This window comes from Zalophus californianus, chromosome 10 (assembly GCF_009762305.2).
Source record: "Zalophus californianus isolate mZalCal1 chromosome 10, mZalCal1.pri.v2, whole genome shotgun sequence".
NCBI classification, from domain to species: Eukaryota; Metazoa; Chordata; class Mammalia; order Carnivora; family Otariidae; genus Zalophus; species Zalophus californianus.
In genome coordinates, this window is record NC_045604.1 from 107,498,034 (window position 1) to 107,522,035 (window position 24,002).

At 43.0% G+C, this 24,002-nt stretch overlaps 1 protein-coding gene across 1 annotated transcript in view; it reads right to left on the minus strand.

Moving 5' to 3' along the window:
* Window positions 1-16,836, minus strand: part of LOC113932025 (cytochrome P450 3A12) — a 32,843-nt gene extending 16,007 nt beyond the window's left edge. Inside the window, exons 1-6 of the mRNA XM_035722052.1 lie at window positions 16,648-16,836; window positions 12,742-12,835; window positions 10,796-10,848; window positions 7,677-7,776; window positions 712-825; window positions 372-460 (exon numbers count right to left, since the gene is read on the minus strand). Coding sequence (XP_035577945.1) covers window positions 372-460; window positions 712-825; window positions 7,677-7,776; window positions 10,796-10,848; window positions 12,742-12,835; window positions 16,648-16,718 — 521 coding nt within the window. The 5' untranslated portion in view covers window positions 16,719-16,836. The remainder of the gene's footprint in view (window positions 1-371; window positions 461-711; window positions 826-7,676; window positions 7,777-10,795; window positions 10,849-12,741; window positions 12,836-16,647) is intronic.
* Window positions 16,837-24,002: the final 7,166 nt, after the last annotated feature.

Here is a 24,002-nt window from a genome sequence, read left to right on the forward strand (position 1 = left end):
CTCCCCCCCACACCAGTATGTACCAAGTGCCTTCCCCTCCCATCATTCCATACTCTCTACATTCAAAGATTTGGTACAGTTATGTGTCTTCTTTTCAAATAATGTATTTCTGTCTTCCAGAATATCCAAGGTGACAACTAAGCAGATGAATTAATCCTCCCTCATGTACACAAAAGAAGACCCTTTCTCTCCTGGCTGCTCTGCCTTTTTAGGTGAGTTACCTCTTCTTGGCTGGCCCATTGGGGTTGTAACATCATACAACTACCTCAGCTTGTTCACTGAGTAACTCAAGAGTGGGAATTTGGCTCTGTGGCAGCAGCTGGAAAGTGTTGTGACAGGGTCAGAAACCCAGCAGCGGCACTCCTACTTACTCTTTCAAGTTGATGGGCTTGCCTTTCTCTGCCTCCTTCCTCAGGTTCCTCACCAGCACATCTCCGTACTGGCCAATGATGGAGAACATCTACACACAAAATACAACACCACCTGAAGTTAAATCTGAGAATCAAGTCCTAGGATGACATGGCTTTCACAAGCATGGAGCAGTGAGTTGTAATAACAAATCTTATCATGTCTCTTGTAGGACATGAAAAGACCATTTTTACGAAGCCCAAAATCAGCAGCCTACCCTTTAGAGACGGACTGTGATTTTATTTCCTACCTGCCCCCAGATGCATTCCTTAACTTTCTCATTGAAGATCACTCTTTTCTTACCTCCTTGAGCTTTCCGCTAGTGAAGGCTGGAGACAGCAATGTTCGCATTCTCTTCCATTCTTCATCCTCAGATATAGAGATTGCACTTTTCATAAATCCCACCGGACCAAGAGGCTAGAATCAAAGAAAAACACAATTTGCCTTACATAAGTTTTGGAGGTCTCAAAGGTTGTGGAAACTTTGTTAAACAGGCAGAAATTATTCAACAAATATTTAGTGATTATCAACTTAGGAGTAGGCCCTACGGTAGGTGATTAATAGATACTTATCCCAAATGCCTAGCCTCTGGCAAGGCTGAGGACACATCCAGCCACCTGATGTGTTTTCCAGCCTTTATATTCCATCTCTTTTCAACATAAATGTGGTATGGGAAAATTTGGCAGGGAAACTACTCCTCCAGGGGAATACAGAGGATTAACACCTAGGGCATTCTCCTAAGCTGTGCAGAGTAGAATTGGATTGGTAGAAGGCAGCCAGATAGGCTGGAAAACTGTATGTTGCCTCAGACCAGTTCTGCCTTTACATATATCCACAGCATGAGAAATGGATGTCTTGATACGGAGATTTTTTTTAAAAAATTGTAGTTAACACTAAAAAGATGAGGAATCTAGTTGCTCTTGTGAAGAAATGATACAGTAACATGGAAGTCTCTTGTCCCTGTATTTTCCCCAAAGGGACATAAGGAAAAAGAGAAACAATTCTCTCTTCAATATATCATCTTTGGACTGGCCTAGCAAGCCAACCAGTTTGAATATTTCTTCCATTTTCCAAAACTATATTTTGTTTTAAAATGGATATCTCCGTGGCTAAAGTTAACAACTCAGGGAAAAACAGATGTTGGCCACGATGCAGAGAAAGGGAACCCTCATACACTCTTGGTGGAAATGCAAACTGGTGCAGCCACTCTGGAAAACAGTATGGAGGTTCCTCAAAAACTTAAAAATAGGGCTACCCTACAACCCAGCAATTGGACTACTAGGTATTTTATCAGAAGGATACAAACATAGTGATTTTAAGGGGCACATACACCCCAGTGATTATAGCAGCAATGTCCACAATTGCTAAAATATGGAAAGAGCCCAGATGTCCATTGACAGATGAACAGATAACCTAAGACATGGTATATATATATATATATATATATATAATGGAATATTACTTAGCCATTAAAAAGAATGATATCTTGCCATTTGCAACAACATGGATGGAACTAGAGGGTATCATGCTAAGCGAAATAAGTTAACCAGAGAAAGCCAATTATCATATGATTTCACTCCTATGTGGAATTTAAGAAACAAAACAGATGAACATAGGAGAAGGGAAGGAAAAATAAAATAAGATGACAACAGAGAGGGAGGCAAACCACAAGACACACTTAACTGTAGGGAACAAACTGAAAGTTGCTGCCAGGGAGGTGGCTAAAGGAATGGGGTAACTGGATGATGGGCATTTAGTAATGAAGTAATGAGCACTGGGTGTTGTATGTAACTGATGAATCACTGAATTCTACCTGTGACACTAATAATACAGAACATGTTAATTAAATTTAATTTAAATTAAAAAAAATTTTTTGTCATATGTGTGTTTTATTTTTATTTTTTCCCATATAGCTTTTTACTTTTTTTATTATGTTCAGTTAGTCACTGTAGAGTACATAATTAGTCCTTGATGCAGTGTTCAGTGATTCATTAGTTAACTATAACACCCAGTGCTCACCACAGCACGTGCCCTCCTCAAAATAAAAAATAAAATGGATACTTCCAACACCATTTCATGATAAAAACTCACAAACTAGGAAGAGAAGGAAAGTTCCTCCACTTAATAATGAGCATCTAAATACCCTACAGTTAACATCACCTCAGTGAGGAAAGACTGATATTATGTCACTAAGATGATGGAACAGGACACTCCAGCCTCTGTCACCCCACAAAGAACAATTAGACAGCTATCCACAAAGAAAAACAGGCCCAAGAGCTTAGGAGTCCATTGAAGAAGCTTCAGCAACACAGTGGAGAAAACTCCAGAGAATATCTGCACAAAAAAAAGTAAGGAAAATAACTTCATTTTGTCCGCATTACCCATGACCCAGGCCAGCACTGCTCAGCACCAAGAGGACACTCCGTGACTGAGACAGTTCCCCTTCCTGGGGAACAGCAGAAGGATGAGCAACTATTAGCCCTAGTCCTTCAGAACACGGCACAAATGACCTGTTCTGGTTTCAAACCTCCCAGAGACTGGCATGGCTGACATCTAGACACAGCTAGGAACAAAGAAGGGCAGGACTACCAGTATCAGTCAAGTGGCAGGAGTGACCATGTTTCTCTGTGTCCTGCTCTGCAGAAGACCCTAGCAGCCTTTGCTGCTGAGGAACCAACAGCCAGTACAGCACTGTGCACCCTCTAAGATTTTGCTGCTGATAGTCTCACAGGTTTTCACAATTGCAGACTCCAGCTGCCTCAGTCCTGCTGTGTCCCATCTGTACTCACTGGAGTTGCCTCAGCCAGTGCCACCACCAACACTGTGAGCCCCAGAATCTACACCACCAGCCAGTTTGGCCTCTGTAACTCAGCATACGTACAACATCAGCCCAGGCTCCAGCAGCTTTCAGGTGCCTGAGGCCAGGACTGACTCCTGTCACTGGACTGCAGTGCTACATGAGACCACAGCTAAACCCTGAAGCTGTACACCTTCACATGGCCGGCCTGAACTCCACTCACGAACCCCCACTGCTGTGCATGCACTACTGGCTAGCCCGGAAGCCACGTGAGTGCACACAGACAGCCCAGACACTCAAGGCTCCCTGTGTGCCCACAGTCGGACAGTCCCCACCACTGGCACTAGCTCTGTTTTGGGCATGAGCCTGCTTTCAGCCCCTACTGATGAGTGTGTGCGTAGCACCAGCTCTTGCCACCATTCTCCTTCCCCAGCCTCCTGGCACTGGATCTGGTGGTGCTGCTGAAGACCCCAACAGCCACTGCAGCCACAAAGAACCCTCCACTGCTCTTGCTGCCAAGGATCATGCAGTGGCTGAAGTTGTGGCCCCCAACTGCCTGAACCAATCATGCCCTCCTGATTATTTTAAATTATCCAGTCAGAGTGAGGTACAAAAATGAAAAGAATTGGGAAGAAAACCTACAGGACTTATAGGACACCAACAACTGAAACAATATTCATATTATGGGAGTCCCAGTAGGTGAGGAGAGAAGTGGACAGAATGTTTACTGAAAGAAACAATGGCTGAAAACTTCTCAAACCTAGGGAAATGTATGGACATCTTGGGACATGAAGCTTAAAGTCCCCAATAACACTGAATCCGAAAAGACTTCTCCAAGAGACATTATAATAAAACTCAAAAATTAAACCCAAAGAAAAACATCTTGAAAGCAACAAGAGAAAAGGAGCTCATCACATACAAGGGAACATCGTGGGCTGTCAGTGGATTCCTCAGCAGAAATGGTGAAAGGCAGAAGACAGTGGGTGATTTATTTCTTTTAAAGATTTTATTTATTTATTTATTTATTTATTTATTTGGCAGAGAGAGACACAGTGAGAGAGGAAACACAACCAGGGGGAGTGGGAGAGGGAGAAGCAGGCTTCCCGCCGAGCAGGGAGCCCGATGTGGGGCTCATCCCAGGACCCTGGGATCATGACCCAAGCTGAAGGCAGATGCCCAACCACCGAGCCACCCAGGTGCCCCAGTGATTTATTTGAAGTGCTGAAAAAAATACCAACTAAGAATACCTTACCGAGAAAAACAAGGCTTTCAGAAATGAGAGGGAAATAAAGACGTTTCCAGACAAACAAAAGCAGACAGAATTCATTACCACTAAGCCTGCCTTACAAGAAATACTAAAGGGGGTCCTTCAAGCTGAAAAACAAAAAGGGCACTTACTAGGAACATGAAATCACATGAAAGTATAAATCTCACTGGTAAATATAAATGTATACATTCAGACACAGTGATATTGTAAACTGGTGATGTACAAATTACTTATAAGTCTAGTGAAAGCTTAAAACACAAATAATTTTAAAAACTACAGCTAAAATAATTTGTTAAATATACAATATAGAAATATGTAAATTGTGACATCAAAAACATAAAATTGGTGGAGAAGGAATAAAAGCATTGAGTTTGGATGTAAACAAAGTTAAGTTCTTATCAGCTTAAAGCAGACTGCTATATCTAGGAGATATGTTATGTAAGCCTCCTGGTAACTGCAAAGCAAAAACATAGAGTAGATACAGAAAAGATAAAGAGAAAAAAAATCAAAGCATATCACTGTGAAAAACAAAAAACAAAAAACCAACCCATGAAATCACAAAGAAAGATGAGAAGGAGGAAAAGTTGACTTATGAAACACCTGGACTAACAAAATGACAATAGGAAATCCTTATCAATAATTACTTCAAATGTAAAGGGAAAGATGAAAGGATAGAGAAAATGAATATTACTAAGCCTTAAAAAGGAAGGAAATCTTGCCATTTTAAGCATGGATGAACCTGGACAACATGGACAACACTCTAAAGGGACTAAACCAGACACAGAAGGACAGGATTTGCACGATCTCAATTATAAGTGGAATCTAGAAAAATAAAGTCAAGCTCAGTAACAAATCCTAGAATGGTAGTTATTAGAGGCAAATGGCAGATAGAAATCAAATGGTACAAAATTTGGGGAATGAGATGAAAAAGTTCTGGAGACTGAATATACTGCATGGTGAGTATAATTATTTTTTTAAAGATTTTATTTATTTATTTGACAGAGAGAGACACAGCGAGAGAGGGAACACAAGCAGGGGGAGTGGGAGAGGGAGAAGCAGGCTTCCCGCCGAGCAGGGAGCCCGATGCGGGGCTCGATCCCAGGACCCTGGGATCATGACCTGAGCTGAAGGCAGACGCTTAACGACTGAGCCACCCAGGTGCATCTGGTGATTATAATTATTAATAATGTACTATATATTTGAAATTTAAAAGTAGATTTTACATGTTTTAATACACACACACATCGGGCTGCCTGGGTGGCTCAGTCATTAAGCTCTGAGTTTGGCTCAGGTCATGATCCCAGGGTCCTAGAATCAAGCCCTGCATCGGGCTCCCTGCTCAGCAGGGAGCCTGCTTCTCCCTCTCCCACTCCCCCTGCTTGTGTTCCCTCTCTTGCTCTCTCTGTCAAATAAATAAATAAATATCTAAAAAAAAAAATACACACATACACAAAGAAACTCTGGGTGGTGACAGATATGTTAATTCATTTGTCATAATCACTTCACAATGTATACACAAATCAAAACATCACAGTTAAATATATACAGTGTTCACTATAAATAGATATTTATATATATATATATAAATATTTAAATGGTAAAAGACTGAATGCTTGCCCTTAACATCAGGAACAAGACTAAATGTGTACCCTCACCACTCTTATTTAACATCTTACTAGAAATCATAGCTAATGGAATAAGACAAAACAAAGAAATAGAGACATAAGATTGGAAAAATAAAAATAAGAGTGTCCCTATTTCTAGTTCAGGTGACATAATTGTTAATGTAGAAAATCTTAAGGAATATAAAAAAGAACACCTCTGATTCTAATAAACGAGCTAAGCTAGGTTGTAGGAAACAAGATCAACAGAAAAATCAACCCTGTTTCTATATAATAACAAGAATATGTCAAAGCACAGTAAAAACACAGTAACAATTATAATCACACAAAGAAAGTGAAATACTTTAAATGTATATTTAACAAACCTATATGGCCTTCCTGTGCTGAGAACTAAATGTTGGTGAAAAGAATCAAAGAAAACCTAAATAAACACACATTGCATTCATAGATTGAAAGACCTGACTTAGGAAAGATACAGATTTTCCACATATTGATGGATAGGTTTAAGTCATGTATTACAAAAGCCCAGCAAATATTACATAAACATAGATAAGCTAATTCTTAATTTGTATGGAAAGGCAAAGGAGCTAGAATACCTAAAACAATTTCAACAACAACAACAACATCAAAAAATGGGAGGAATCACTGCTCATGATGCTGAGACTTACTATATGGCCACAGTAATCAAGAGAGCCTGGCATTGGTGGAGGGAGAGATACAGAGATCAATGAACGGAACAGAGAATGAGAAATAGACATCACACATATAAGCCAACTCAATTTTGATACTGCTACAAAAGCAATTCAATGGAGGAAGTATAGCCTTTTCACAAAGGGTGCTGGAGCAATTAGACATCCATAGGCCAAAAACAAGGATCTTTGACCTACACTTCACACCTCACAATTAACACTAAAAATTGACACAAAATGGATCACAGACTTAAATGCGAAACATAAAACCATATAGGATTTACATTATAAATATAAAACATAAAACTATATAGTTAAAGGTAAAACAAAAAAAGTAAATACTTGGAGAAAATCCTAGGGCCTTAGGGCTAGGTGAAGATTTTTCAAACTTGATGCCGAAGTCACAACCCATAAATGGATAAAAGGATACACTGGCCTTGTCAAAATTAAAAAGAAAAACCCAAAATTGTGTGCTCTGCTGAAAACCCTGAGATAATGAAGAGACAAGCTACACACTGTGCCTATAAAAGAGTAGTAAGAGGGAGACTCTTTGGTGATGGAACAACCTTGTAACGTCATTGGGGTGGCGGATACACAAATCTACATGTAAGATAAATGTTCGGGGAACAACACACACACACACACACACACACAGGCACACGCACACGAGTGCATATAAAACTGCTCAAATCTGTTTAAGTTCTGTGACTAGAACCAATGTCAAACTCGGCTTGGACACTGTACTATAGTTGAGCAAGATATAGCCTTAGAGGAAACGGCTTGAAGGTTACATGACATGGGACCTTCAGTGACAACTTCCTGTGAATCTATTCTTATTTCCAAATAAAAGTTTTATAAGTAACTATGGAAACGTAAAATAAATCCATGCCTACCCGCCGGTTTGTGAAGACAGAGTAACATTCTTTCACGAGTACCGTTTTGATCATGTCCGGATCCATGATAGCCAACACAGGCTGTCGCCCATCATAAAACCTGTGTGGGGAAAAGAGACCTGATTACACTTAACATGACAGTTTCTGCAGTTGCAGCCACGCCTGGAAGTCTAGACTTTTATCCGGATGGTACCTAATCTATTCTCTGAGATCATGGTTAGAAAAAACATTAGAACATCTCTTAAGTCTAGGTGTGTACATGGGTATTTCTTGGACCATTCTCCGTAATTTTTTGTATGTTTAAAATGCTTCAAATATTTTAGAAGTAGGGCAAACAGTTCAAATAATTTATCTATATTAACAAAAAAGAAGTTAGGGTGGTAAATAACTGAAGGCAAGTAAATTATCTAGGAACAAAAAAAATAATGGAGAGTCTGTCTACCCAGTCACTAAAAATTATAATTTTGAAGATATATCAAACACATGAAAGGCATAGGAGAGAATATTAGATGAAAATTGTGCATACACTGATCACATATATGTAACATGTGTCTGCAAATGAAAAGACTTGGAATACTCAAAAAGTGATGGCAAAATTATGAATTATTTCTTTATTTAATAAAATTGCTTCCCAGTTACATGTGAAAGGAAATATTATTTTTAATATCGAGAGAGGTCCTTGATAGCATTAAGTCAGAAAATTTTGAAACAAAAGAAAAGAGAAAAAAAGAAAGACAGAAAAATACATATAACTCATTCTAGAGGTATTTCCTTTTTATTACTTATATTTATTCTTTATGTGGGTCCCAGGTGTGAGCTCCTTGGGCTTCATGTGACATCCCTAAGCAACGTGGCAAGCCCACTTTTGCACATGTCTCACACAAAGCTGACTCTTTATATGTGATCCATCCCTCTCCAGCCTGACTTGACTGCCCCTGTGGCCTTTAATGGGAATCTGTCCCCAGCAAGAGGTTTACTTTAAGCTTAATTAGACCATAAATAAATAAAATTTATTTTGTTTCCACTATACATCATTTGCATTTACTAGAAAAAAATGAAAGATTTTCCACAAGTCCCCTATTCTTTCTTTTTTTTCTTTTTTTTATTATGTTATGTTAGTCACCATACAGTACATCATTAGGTTTTGATGTAGTGCTCCATGATTCACTGTTTGCGTACAACACCCAGTGCTCCATGCAATATGTGCCCTCCTAAATACCCGTCACCCGGCTAACCCATCCCCCCACCCCCCTCCCCTCTAAAACCCTCAATTTGTTTCCTGGAGTCCATAGTCTTTCATGGTTCATCTCTCCCTCCGATTTCCCCCTTTCATTTTTCCCTTCTTTCTCCTAATGTCCTCCATGCTGTTCCTTACGTTCCACAAATAAGTGAAACCATATGATAAGTGACTTTCTCTGCTTGACTTATTTCACTTAGCATAATCTCCTCAGTCCCATCCATGTTGATGCAAAAGTTGGGTATTCATCCTTTCTGATGGCTGAGTAATATTCCATTGTATATATGGCCCACATCTTCTTTATCCATTCATCTGTTGAAGGGCATCTCGGCTCTTTCCACACTTTGGCTTTTGTGGACATTGCTGCTATGAACATGGGGGTGCATATGGCCCTTCTTTCCACTACATCTGTGTCTTTGGGGTAAATACCCAGTAGTGCAATTGCCGGGTCATAGGGTAGCTCTATTTTTAATTTTTGGAGGAACCTCCACACTGTTTTCCAAAGTGGCTGTACCAACTTACATCCCAACCAACAGTGTGAGAGGGTTTCCCTTTCTCCACAACCTCTCCAAAGTTTGTTGTTTCTTGCCTTGTCCATCTTTGCCATTCTAACTGGTGTGAGGTGGTATCTCAGTGTGGTTTTGATTTGAATTCCCTGATGGCTAATGACCTTATTCTTCCTTTGATGTCATAGGGGAAATTCAAATGGTTTAATGATCACATCAAAAAATGGATGGGACCACTACACTAAATACTACCCATCTCCAAAAAGTATTCTAAAACTCAGAAGGTTTTAGTGGGGGTCAAGTATACTCAGTGTTGAAGCGGTGATAGAAATTACTGAGGTAGCACTTAGGTCTGTCTGCTCTCCCAGCAGCCTGATTGTATTTATTGGAGGATTCCCCTTGTCCCATCATGTTTCTTCAAAAACATGTGGGTAGACAAGGGACAGTGCTTTAGGGTAACCCTTTTCTTAAGGATGTCTTTTACCTTAGCTTTTTTTTCTTTAAATTCAATTAGCCAACATATAGTACATCGTTAGTTTTTGATGTAGTGTTCAATGATTCATTAGTTGCATATAAACCCAGTACTCATCACATCACGTGCCCTCCTTAATGCCCATCATCCAGTTACCCCATCCCCCCACCCACCTCCCTTTCCACAACCCTCAGTTTGTTTCCCGGAGTCAAGAGTCTCATGGTTGGGCTCCATCTCTGATTTCTTCCCATTCAGTTTGCCCTCCCCTCCCCTATAATCCTCTGCACTAACCCTTTATATTCATGATCTCACACAGCCCTAATATTGCTTCCACTACCAGTTAAATTCAGATTCTTGGGACCCACCCCATATGCTCCACATTCAGCATTCCGGGGGATGGAAACCAAGAATCTGCATTTTGAACAAGCTCTCCCAGGTGATTCTTACCCACAGCCAAGCATGAGAACCATGTACTAAGGACAGAACTGGGGCCCACCATGTAAGACTGGCTCCATCCACAGCTGAGCAGTACTGAATGTGGGAAGGGGCAGTGGAGCTGAACCAGTGGTGATCCAGACATCTGGGTTCTTTCTATGCCATCATGTTGTTTATGGCCAATGCCATTCAGAGACGATGGTTTCTGAAGACATGACCCGAGAAAAGAAAGAGGTATGGAGAGGTACCTGCTCCCTGCTGTGAGCAGCCCAGCACCACACTATACCTCTCCAGGCCTGATTCACACTTAGACCTGCACACCTGGTGACACATGTGATCCCAGGAGGCAGAGGTTCCAGAAGCTTTACTACAGCAGGCTTCATCCCAAGGGGCTCTTGGCTGAGACTGTTCACACCACAGGGGCTTCATCATAATAAGTCTATCCAGTGGAAGTTTCCAGAACACTCACCCCCAAAATCTTCCATACTTTCTAAAACATTTCTCATCAAAACCAGAAAAACCCTGCAAGAAGAAACAAAACATATTACTAATCTAAATCTCCTGAGCCCCATCTCCTACAGGGACGAGAAGGACTCAGATCACATGAAATGCAGCTTACTATCTCACTGGCACTCAGAGGGAAGCTCTTATGCACAGGTGTCTTACTGGAAAGGAGAGAAAGCAAGAGGATATTGCAATGGAGAAATTCAAGTCCCTCTTGAATCCTCTCCAAGTATTGCAGATACTGAACAACTTACCCTGTCTGTGAGGACTACAGAACCTCTGAAATTCTGGCCTGTTTGGCTTGTGCCTGTGTTGTCTCTAAATCTCAGAGTCCTCTGAATTATTACCTCAGGGCCCTTGGGAAAACTGGAGCTAAGGGAAAGTCAGTGTGGCCTGCGCCCTATGAACCCCCAGTCAGCATCCTGTTCATTGATCTCAGGAGGCCTACTAGAATTCCAGGGGATTTAGGAAATTAAGACACCAGTGACCTCTTTTAGTCTAGCAGATTTACAGAAGTCTAAGACATGTTTGTTGAGTGAGTAAGTGAGAGATGAGTGAAGGAATGACAAGGTGGACTCGCCTTCCAGTCATCCAGCAAACACAGGAAGAAGGGACCATGCCACCACTCCACAAAGGGCAGAACAAATTAAAATACTTGATATGAGTTTTCACTTAAGAAAAGAACAACAAAACTTCCTGTCCCTAAGTTTTAGCTGTGACTTTGATGTACTAACTGTGCAGAACAGGGTCCCAGAAATGTGGATCTTGGGGTGCCGGTACTAAGGAGTTGATCCGGGAAAAGAGGAAAGGAAATTATTGCTTTTCTGGAGAGAAAAAGTCCGGGAAGTTCTCAGGTGGTAACTGGGCACCGAGAGTCTCAGCAGGGAGAAGTGCGATCTGAGAAACAAGCCTCAGGTCTGGGGGAAAGGGACTCCACAGCAGAGAGCAGCCTGCACGTGAGACTCTGCCTGCTGGCCTTCTGATGTGAGCTCCTAACCTTCTGGCCCAGGGGGGCCTCAGACAAGCCACCAGAGCTGGATGAGCCACACATCAGTCTGTGTGTCTGCTAATACATTCCACTCAGCACATTAACTTCTTAATAATGTTTGTCAAAGCATCTCTTTTCTAGTGATTTTGCATGGGCAGTTGTACCTTATGTGAAGAACAATATACATATAAACACAACTTGATCAAAGATGAAAACCTGAAGTCAATAGAAAGCACCATCTCCCCTCAGCAAAACTCCCTCCCTGCTCAACTCACCCAGAAGGTGCCTACAATGAAGGTAGGGAAGTAAAGCAGAGAGCTCTGGGTCAACCTCTCAAAACCCAAGAGATGTCACCATTAGCAAAGGGTGAGTTAGAGCTTGGAAATAAAGGCAGGGGGCTGGCAATTTTTGAGAGAATTCAAGTATGTGCAAATTCCCTAAAGGTGAATTTGGAATGCCCAATAAACTGAAGTTCCAGAGCTATCCAGCAAAACAAAAGGCTACCCAGAGCTTGTACTATGAACAGAAAAGTCTGACTCTAGCATACACAGCTTAATGGACCACTAGCGTGGACCCCCTTGATGCTCTTCTCCTAATACCAAATACAATGGTGCCTTCCTGTGAATCTGCACCTGCCAGAAACAAAAGCCTCTTCTCGATGCTCACAAGCTAGAACATCGAGTCCTGGGTTGAAGCAGCCAGAGAGCTGGGGCTGCCCACTGAGGCAAACCCTGAGGCTCCTGACAGCAGACACTAGAGCCCCGGGGTAGAACTGGCCATGTGCTGGGTGGGGCCTGTGACACCACTTCTGGGAAGTCTGAGCTTCCTAAGTACTTCTTCCTGAGGATGAGCATATCTACAATGAAACGAAGCTGGGATTGACAATCATAAGAAGCGAAAGAGGGAGCTCAGGCAACACTCACCTTACGGTAGGCCAGAGCAGTTCCCACAAAAGGCCAAGGTGTTGGCCCAGGAATTCCCAGCTTCTTAAAAAGTCCATGTGTGGAGGTCCCATATCTATAAAGTGAAAGAGAAAGCCAGGTCACAGGGATGGTGGAATAAGTGCTGAGGCTGGCAGTCACTGACACAGAACTGGGACAGGGAAGGGAGGGAGGTAACATGTAGGCCAGAAATAATAAGAGCAATTCCAACGACAATAATTACATTCCTTCATCATCTCCTTCCCCACCTCCACTGTGAGACCCACAAAACGTAATGATGATTAGCTAAGGGCAGCCGAAATCTTCACGGTCCCAATCCTAAAGTGAAGACTTGATAAGTGTTTCCGCACGAGTGCTCCTAAAAGGGTCATGCTGATCTCTTCCAGGAAATCCACTCATGCCATTTAGTAAATGACTCTTCCGTAACTTTCTCTAGGGAGAAAGAGAAAAAATTTCTGCTCCAATGATGAGATTTTGCTTAAGTATATCCACTCAATAATAGAGGGCTTGTGAGAGCCTACCATGAAAGTGTGCTGCAGTTTGCTCAGAGACTTTTGTGGTTTTCCTTCCTTGTAGGACCTATCTCGGTGTGAGATCTGGTCCTTCTGAAATCTATGTTCGTTGAGACACCTTGAGCAACAACAGTGTTCTCATTTCTGTACAATGAAAACTGTGTCCAAGGCTCCACTGGCCTCACTGAAAAGTGAGATGCTTTCAGCTCCACCCAAGTCTCTGTTGTCAGGTACTCTGGTTCTCCTGAGCTGCAGAGAAGGGGGGCTGACCCATATGTGCCCTAAACGATACCATATAAAAGAATCCGTAAGGAAACAATCCATTTCCAGACCATTCTTCCCCTCATGGCATCTGGTCCCTCAACCTGTGATACTCACCTGCTCAGCACACTGCCAGGTACACTCTTTTTTTTTTTTTCAAGATGGTCACTCACAAAGCAGTTAGTTTACCAACTCTGTGCAACAACTGTCTCAGAAATCCATTACAGATGGTGCTCCCTATGGCAGGCTTGTCTACAATCATCTTTCATGGGTCATGTGCGGAATCCCACAACTGGGGTTCTGGATCCTTGCAAGCCTTCCACTTAGGTGTTGCTGACAGATCGCAGAGTGGAGGAAGAAGACAGGCTGAAGGAGGAAGCTGCCAGAAACCATTTTACCCATGAACTTGCTAGGCCTACAAGGCTAACCCCATAGAGGCAATTTAGGAAAGTATGGCGGGAACGGATGCTAGGTAGAAACGGCTCAACAAACCCTGCAGGTGTTTTCAGCTAACTGATAGGGGGCCTTCCAAAGTCCAGATACCTCCAGTCAACAGCAGAATACATGTTATGCAACATAAAATGAGTGATGATAAAATATTCCAAGATTGGGATTAAGACCTTATCTCCTCTTCTCTGGAGGTGAGCCTTTAAGATAGTACAGGTTCCAGATATTCTGTACAAATCCAGCAAATTGTATATTATGTAATCAAATAATCCCCCAAAGTTGCATAAAAGGACCTGGGTTTGAGGGACCAGCAGAGGTACCTCAGCCTGGCCCAGCTGGGTGTTTGGACCCTTTTTCCAGAACAGTGGACGCAGGAGTACCTACTGCCAGAAGCGGGGGTGGCCTAGTCCCACCTCCATTCTATCCTTGCTATCACCAGCACAACATATCAATTCCTGTTTCTGAACATTCGACATGCTCCATGAACTCCCAAGTGAGGCCAAGCAACTGAGAGATGTGACCCAAGGAAAGATCTGGTCTAGTGTCTAAACTCACATGGCTCCATAAGAAGGCAGAGGGTGGGCTGGGTGAATTTTTCTGATTCTTTCCAGCTTCCCTCCTCTTGGTAGAGTCATGTTGCACTTGGTACAAATGAAGGGGTTAAAATAAAGCCACTCATTTTTCTTGCCTTTACATTGCACTGGCATACAGAAGGCACTGTCTACACGTAATGACACCTGGCTACACCAGTGTTTTCTAAGTCTACAGGGTTGTTTGCCTGGTGGTGACAATATCCAGTGACAGCCCCACTGCAAGACAGACTACACACGGTGTGGCTTATAGGGTGGCCCTGTCCCCTGGCTTCTAGCAGATGAGATGCTAACCCTGCAGTCCATGACAACCTTCTGTAGGAAAAGGATCAAGGAGTAGCTCTCAGAGGTCTGCTCTGAGGGAGGACTATTCTCCCACTCCATCCCCAAGTCCTACCTGGATGCCTCTCACATCAGTACTGGCTCACAGTCCCACTACTCACCTGTGCTGAGAGGTTAAAATAATCTGCGGGGCCCATGTATTGAAAAAATAGACAATCTGTGACATAAAAGTGTGTATGGGTACACCAAATTCACATTGCCAACATCACTCTAGAAGGCTGAGGTCATCTATGTACCTTTATAGTCACAAAAGCTGAACCAACAGCCCTGTTGTATCGTTCAGAAAGAACATGCTGGCAATAGTTTTATCTCAGTAGAAGACCTATTATTAAATAGAATGAAATTAAACCATATCAATTCATCTTAAATGTCATCACACAGAAAACGTGTTGCACGATACTTGGCATTCCTAACCTTTTTCTCAGAAAATGAAAATGAGGTCTCCATGTTTATGCTCCTGTCCTCATGATTTCCTACACTTCAAGAAAGTGAAATTGAAACAGAGGTTAAATGTGACATGGAGGGTCCTTCCCTACCCACATTGTGAAACTAAGTCTTTCCCAACCTGTTCCGTGATACCAGAAATCCCACCACTGACAAGAATTCCTCTGCTAGACAGGTTGAGTCTTCCTATTGTACTGTAACATAAAGGCAAAAACACATTTAAAATCCAAATTGGCTTTCAGGGCTCTGTCTTTGTGGCTGCTGGAAGATTTCATATCATGGGTAAAGAAATCTCCATACTGGGGCGCCTGGGTGGCTCGGTCGTTAGGCGTCTGCCTTCGGCTCAGGTCATGATCCCAGGGTCCTGGGATCGAGCCCCGCATCAGACTCCCTGCTGCACGAAAAGCCTGCTTCTCCCCCTCCCACTCCCCCTGCTTGTGTTCTCTCTCTCTCGCTGTGTCTCTCTGTGTCAAATAAATAAACAAAATCTTAAAAAAAAAAAACTTAAAAAAAATGTCTATACTGATGCTAACCTTCCTAGAGACTGGAAAGAAAAGGTGACATGAATACAATTTTAAGAAATCTGCCAAGTCTCCTCAGCTCTAAAGATGCTCATTTAGGGGTAAAGTGTTCTGTATATTATGGGGGGCAGGGTGGTAATGGCCAGGAGAAGGGCAGAAAAGAGGGAAGAGGCCAGTCAGGAGAGGAAGGCGAGGCATCTGCAGCCCCCCTGGAAGTCTGGGTGCACCAGGTGCCCTGCGTCCATGATGCCTGGTGGTGGAGAGAGGGGAGTAGGAGCCACCTGAGTGACACAGGCGCAGTCCTTCTACACATCTCTTGCAGTGGACAGAGAGGAGAAGGTGAAGATAATGAGACAAAGACCCAAGGCACTCCCTCTGCCTCCAGAATCCCCCACAGCTTGGAAGGCGGTGAGGACCCCAGAGCACCGGGGCCTGTTGATTTTACTCTGCCTCTGCTGAATTCTGCTGGGTTAGTCCAGGTCCCAACTGGTAGTCAATCAGAAGATCATCCCTAGGAGCAAATAATGTCACTCTACCTCCTAGCTACAGAAATTGGAGTTGGGGTGTGGGGGCTTCAGCAGATCAGCAGATCTGATGAGGTCAGTAATAACGCTTTATGTGTTCTTAGCATGTTTGAAGCACCCAACACTTGAGCAGCTTCCCCTTTGTTAACTTTTCTGATCCTCAAAACAGGCGAGGAAAACGGGGTAGATGCTGATTAGCAACCCAAGTCCAGGGTTCCAGAGGCAATGAGCCTGGACAGTTACTCACAGATAGAGGAACACGAGGCCGGTAGCCAGGAGAAGCCAGGTTTCCATGGAAAAGCTTGGGATCAGGTCCATGGCCACTTTTCCTCTATGAATTCTCTTTCCTTTCGTTCAGCAGGGTTGCTAGTCTTTGCTGGCCTGTGTGTGCGGAGCTTCCGTTCCCACCAGTGGTGATTCAGTGACGCTGGAATGTCTCTACCGAAAAAGGGGCGGGGCTAGAGCTACAGCCAGTAGCAGGGCCCCCCCGAGCTCCACCCGCAGGTGCCCCCCCAGTCATGCGTGCTGGCAAGGCATCCTGCAGACTCCCAGTTTGACCTCCAATGAGTTCCTACTCTGTGGGAAATCAATAAATAACTCAGTGTTATCAGTAATCTCAAAGGTTAGCGAAACTCATTAAAGTCACTCTCCTTAAATCTCTAACCCATCCTTGTCAGCGTGGCTCCCTGCACCCCTAAATACTTGAAACTCTTCAAACAAGAACGTGTAGATCTACACATCTTCACCCATGTAGTTTCCTCTGCCTAAAAATGTCCCTGTGCCCCCTACAAGGATCCTACTCATCGTTCAAACCCAGCTCCGACAGAATCCCCTCTGGTAGAGTCTTCCCTCACCAATCTCCTTGAACACATATAACCACTTCATCCTCTGGGAAACTTCTGTCCCCCCAGCCCCAGTTCTATGATGACCCTTTCTACCCTCCAGCCCTGGACACCTATTAGCCTTAGATAGAGAGCTTCTCAAGGGCGCCGTCTGTGTACTCATCAACATTAGGAGCCTAGTCCCCCACAAAGCACTATATGCTCAGGGGGCATCCAGAAAGGTTGGTGGAGTTGAGTTGGTATCGGTGAAATTGTGCCCGCATGGCCTGAGAAACTGGATTATATGGCATACCTATGGAATCCATGGGACGATGGAGCCCTGCAAATAGATAATTAGCGGCTCCTGGGTGGCTCAGCTGGAGAAGCATCTGCCTTTGACTCAGGTCGTGGTCCTGGGGTCCTGGGATTGAGCCCCATGTCAGGTTCCCTGCTCAGCAGGGTGTCTGCTTCTCTCTCTTCCTCTGCCTGCCGCTCCCCCTACCTGTACTCTTGCACGCGCGCTCTCTCTCTTAAATTTTTTAAAAATAGATAATTAAGAAAGAAGTGGCTGCCATCTTGAATAGCAACAATGGACAGACATAGGAAGCTGGAAAAACTTTACCCCCAGGGAAAGTAGGAGAGAGAGACCAGGAATTCTGAAATATTTCTGCCCCCTTTTGGTGCCTTCACTGGTGACCGTTCAGCGGGGTCATGCTATTATCCCTGTTTACAGATGTAGAAACTGATACTCACTGACTGCCTTGTGTTTCCAACAGCCACTGATCACAAGAACAAATTGTAAATAAGCAAACATGAAGAGAGACTGAAAAGTCTGTGCTCTGCAACACCAGCATTCAGTGCTTGCCCTTCCCTGACAAGGGTCCCTGTGGGAAATAGTGAGACCCAGGCTGCAACAGCAAACTGGTTAAAATTCTGTCCCTAACTCCATGGCGATCTGCCCAGCAGCTTCTTCGTTCGTCTTCCAGAACAAAGACTCCACCTCATCTCAGCAGGGAAGACAGATGCTAGTCAAGATGATAGTAAAGGGGAACACTACATCAAAAACTAATGATGTAATGTATGGTGAGTAACATAACAATAAAAAATTTCTTAAAAAGATGATAGTAAGGGTACTGTTGTATGCGATTGCCTCCCTATGTTCCCCAGCAGAGAAGTACACAGAATACACACAAACAAGGAAGACTCCTGTCATCTGATAATCTGGACAATTTTATTCTCTCACCTAAACACAAAGCTTTTCTTATTTTACTTGGAAATCAGGCCTCTGTGGGAACTAATGTGGTTTCATCCTTCTCCAAAATGCATGCTCAGCTATGACGATTTCATAACTAAGTCTAATATGAGCATCCACCTGCCCTATTCACCTGAGGGTCTGCTCCATCTGGTTGGAATCTACACTAACAGCGACAGGCTAGTCATTGCTGGGGACTAAAATGCAGCTAGCGCCAGACCAATACAGATGGCCTTGTCTGCAAGGGGAAGTAATGGAGGCTTGAGCTCTGCTCCCCATCCTTCCCCAGAAGGAACACCTGACACGAGGAGACTCGCATCCTCAGAGTTGTACAGAAGGTGTGAAGGGGGACACTGTGTGCCAGAAGGACATCCCAAACACCCCATGGCTCTCATCTACTCCTTCCTGTACTAACATGCTCATCATGTACTTTCCATACTCTGCTCTAAATATGTGGGGTAAAAATATAACTAAGACCCACACATCATTCCGGTTGAAGATAGAGGAAACTAACAGATAATTATAGCACAGCCAAGGAAAAGTAACTGTTTCCTCCTCAACAATGAAGGATTTATCTGCTTTCTCAGTCTCCTTAGCTATTGGTCAAAACTGAATCTCAAATACCATTCAGGGAAGCCTGAGGCTCAGATATCAGTGTAGGTGGACAGGTTGTCAGAAACTCAGCGATGCAAGGAGCCCTGGCTGTCTAATAGTCTCATCCCTTTGTATCGTGAGCCCACATGGCGCCTCTTCTCTTCTCAGAAGCTGGGCCTGATTTCTTTCTACTGGCCAAGAGAACCGCTCACAGTAGGAGACCCAGTGTTGTTCTGGAATGATTTTTGACTCACATTCAAATTGCACAGGTCACAATCTCAAGTGTGCAAAAATGAAAGCCAGATTATGTGTCTGTTCCTAAGCTGTCAAGCTCCCATTCCTCTCAGTAAGGCCAAATTTGATCTTGCTAATTCTGGGTAACCAGGGGGTATCTAAGTGTTGGTGGCTGGGCCCTGTGGTTGGTGTGGCAGTGAGGAGGTAAGTGACATTCCTGCCATAGGAAGAGTTGGGCCCCTCTCCCATTGTCATTCGATATTGGTTGGGCTCTATATTGCTGCATTCAGTCCATGGGCCAAGCACTAAATATTAAGAAGTCAAAATCCTTATGTTATGAACCTGACACTCTAAAGGGATGAGACACACTAAACAAATAACCACACAAGCATGGAGCTATAAATCAAGACCTGCTATAGGGGCGCTTGGGTGGCTCAGTCGGCTAAGCCTCTGCCTTTGGCTCAGGTCATGATTCCAGAATCCCGGGATTGAGTCCCGGGATGGAGCCCTGCATCAGGCTCTCTGCTCAGCAGGGAGTCTGCTTCTCCCTCTGCCCTCATCCCACTTGTGCTCTCTCTCTCTCTCTCAAATAAAATCTTTTTAAAAAATCTACTCTAAAGTAATGGTTTTGGTATATCTGGTGACTTTGCCCAGCCAGATACCTGACCCTCACAAGCCCTTTAGAAAGGTTCGCTCAATATGAAGTCATAAAGAGTTCAACTGGCGGCTGAGAGAGGACAAGAGTTATAGAGTAACCCCAAATGATGCAATGTAGTTTCTTTTAGCAAGAGGAGGAGACATAAGTTCAAGCTTTAGTTCAAACATAGGTAAAGGTTTGGAGTTTGCTGGATGTGGACTGCCTGCTTTTTTTCTTCTTATTTATTATGCTTAAATGGCTCTTTCTCCCTCCTGCTCTATGAGGAGCCACTAAGGTTGTACATGATCAGAGACTTCATCATGGATTCTAATTGGAGCCTGCCATGTCTGTCCAGCTGTGTAAATGGCAGGGAGCAGGACCATGACACCTCACTTCTTCCCACTCCCCTAGGACTTAAACCACCCATAGGATGAGAATCCACTTGTCCTCCTCCACCTAGTGGGCAGAGTTTGTCTCTAAACAGTTCCCCAAGTAGAGTACCTTGTGGGTCAATAATTGCTAAAACCCAAAAGAACCAACCACAGGAGTAAGGAGAGCTCATTCTCTCTTTACCAATACAGTGTTTTTATAAAATTCAGTTAGGATTTCTAGGCAGAGCCGCGATAAGAAAGGAGAGTGAAGCATTTCACTTGAGGGCAAAATTGTCAAAATCTCAGTAATCATATAAACGATATACTTTATTTGAATATAATACTTTTAAAAGTCAATATTAAAACAATAAGGGATAAAATATCAAAATTTTAAAGAAAAAACCCTCTTACACTTTTGCTGGGAATGCAAGTTGGTACAGCCACTCTGGAAAACATATGGAGGTTCCTCAAGATGTTAAAAATAGAGCTACCGTACAGCACAGAAATTCCACTACTAGAACTTTACCCCAAAGATACAGATGTACTGAAAAGAAGGGGCACATGCACCCCAATGTTCATAGCAGCAATGTCCACAATAGCCAAACTGTGAAAGAAACCAAGATGACCTTCAACAGATGAATGGATACAGAAAATGTGGTCCATATATACAATGGAATATTACTCGGCCATCAGAAAGGACGAATACCCATCATTTCCTTTGATGTGGATGGAACTAGAGGTGATTATGCTAAGTGAAATAAGTGAAGCAGAGAAATACATTTATCATTTGGTTTCATTCATATGTGGAACATTAGCAATAGCATGGAGGACCACAGGGGAAGGGAGGGAAAACTGAATGGGAAGAAATCAGAGAGGAAGACAAACCATGAGAGACTCTGGACTGCAGGAAAAAAAATGAGGGTTACAGAAGGGAGGCGGATGGGGAATGGGATAACCGGGTGATGGGTATTAAGGAGGGCATGTGTTATGATGAGCAGTGGGTGTTATATGCAACTAATCAATCACTGAACACTACATCAAAAACTTATGATGTACTGTATGCTGGCTAACTAAACATAATTAAAAAAACTAAATAAATAAACCAATAAATAAATAAATAGAGACATGAAGTCTCTGACCATTTACAACCTCTCTCTCTCTCTCTCTCTCTCTCTCTCTCTATATATATATATATATATCTTGATATATATATATATATCAATATATATTGGTAATTTGCTACAAAAAACAATGGGAAGGAGAAAACTAGAGAATAATTCCAGGAGGTCCATCATTTGACCAACAGGGTCTCCAAAGAAAGAATAGAAAAAAATGAGACACATGGGGTGCCTGGGTGACTTGGTTGGTTAACTGTCACACGTGATTTTGGCTCAGGTCATGATCTCAGGGTTTTGAGATTGAGCCCTGCATCAGGCTCCACACTGGGCATGGACCCTGCTTGGGATTCTCTCTCTCCCTCCCTCTGGCCCTCCCCCACCACTCGCATGTGTGCTCTCTCTCAAAAAAAAAAAAAAGTAAAGAAAAGAAAAAAAGAAACAAACAAACAAAAAATTAAAACTGAGAGAAAAAATACAAAAAAATTTCCCAGGACTAAAGAACAACAGTCTCCAGAGTGAAAAGCCAATACACTGCACTGTCCAATAGACAGCCCCTGGACACACATGTGGCAAGTTATATTTAAATACACATTTATTAAAAATAGATAAAATTAGAAATGCAATTCCTCAGCCACACCAGCTACATTTCAAGTGTGCAATAGTCTCATGTGGCTGGAGGCAACCACATTGCACAACACAGATACAGAACATTTGCATCACTGCAGAAAGGCCTCTTGCGGGCACCTGGGTGGCACGTCAGTTGCGTGTCTGACTCTTGGTTTCAGCTCAATCATGATCTCAGGGTCATAGGATTGAGCCCTGGGTCAAGCTCTGCCCTCAGCTGACTTCTGCTATGAATGAGATGCAGTCTAAACTGGATACCCTGACAGCCAGGGTAAATGAGGCCGAAGAATGAATTAGTGAGCTAGAAGATAAGATGTGAGAAAAGAAGGAAGTTGAGGAGACCTGGGATAAACAGCTAAAAGCCCATGAGATCAGACGAAGAGAGATGAAAGATGCCATGAAACATTCCAGTGTCAGAATTACTGGGATCCCTAAGGGGGTGGAGAGAGAGAGAGAGGACTGGAAGGTACATTGGAGCAAATCATAGCTGAGAACTACACGAATCTGGGGAAGGAAACAAGCATTCGTGTCCAAGAGGCAGAGAGAACCCATCCCAAGATCAATGAGAATAGGCCAATGCCCCAGCAGAGCATAGTAAAACTTGCAAATCTTAGAACCAAGGAAGCTATCCTGAGAGCAGCTGGGGGAAGAGATTTCCATATGGAGGGAGGAACATCAGAATAATGTCAGACCTGTCCACAGAGACCTGGCAAGCCAGAAAGGACTGGCAAGACATATTCAGGGTACTAAATGAGAAGAACATGAAGCCAAGGATACTTTATCCAGCAAGCCTGTCATTCAGGATTGACAGAGAGAAAAGGAGCTTCCAGGACTGGCAAACTGAAAATATATGTGACCACCAAGCTGGCCATTCAAGAAATATTGAGGGAGATTCCATAAAAGAAGAAAGACCCCAAGAGTAATATAGACCAGAAATTTACAGAGACAAATCTATAGAAAGAGGGACTTCACAGGCAACATGGTGGCACGAAAATCATATGTTTCAATAGTCACTCTCAATATGAATGGCCTAAATGCTCCCATGAAATGACACAGGGTTGCAGATTGGAGAGGAAGACATGACCCATCCATATGCTGTCTACAAGAGACTCACACTCAAGAGAACCTAAAGATACATCCAGACTGAAAGTGAGGGGATGGAGAACCATTTTTCACGCCACCGGAAAGCTGGAGTAGCAATTATCACATCAGACAAATTAGATTTTCAACTAAAGACTGTAGTAAGAGGTACAGAGGGACACTGTATCATTCTTAAAGGGTCTATCCAACAAGAAGATCTAACAATTGTAAATATCGATGCCCCCAACATGGGAGCAGACAACTACATAAGCCAACTGTTAACCAAAATAATGAGACATATTGTTAATAATACTTTAATAGTAGGAGACCTGAACACTCTACTCTCAGCAATACACAGATCATCTAAGCCGAAGATCAACAAAGAAACAAGAGCTTTGAATCACACACTGGACCAGATGGACTTCGAAGATGTATACAGAACATTCCACCCTAAAACAACAGAATACTCATTCTTCTCGAACGTACCTGGAACTTTCTCCAAAATAGGCCACATACTGGGCTACAAAGCAGGTCTCAGCGGATACCAAAAGATTGAGATTATCCCCTGAATATTCTCAGACCACAATGCTTTGAAAGTAGAACTCAATCACAAGAAAAATTTGGAAGGAATTCAAACACTTGGAAGCTGAAGACCATCCTGCTTCAAAATGTTTGGGTCAACCAGGAAACTAAAGAACTTAACCAATTCATGGAAACCAATGAGAATGAAAACACATTGGTCCAAAACCTATGGGATACTGCAAAGGCGGTCCTAAGGGGGAAATATATAGCCATCCAAGCCTCACTCAAAACAATAGAAAAATCTGGAAAACACAAGCTAACTTTACACCTTAAAGAACTGGAGAAAGAG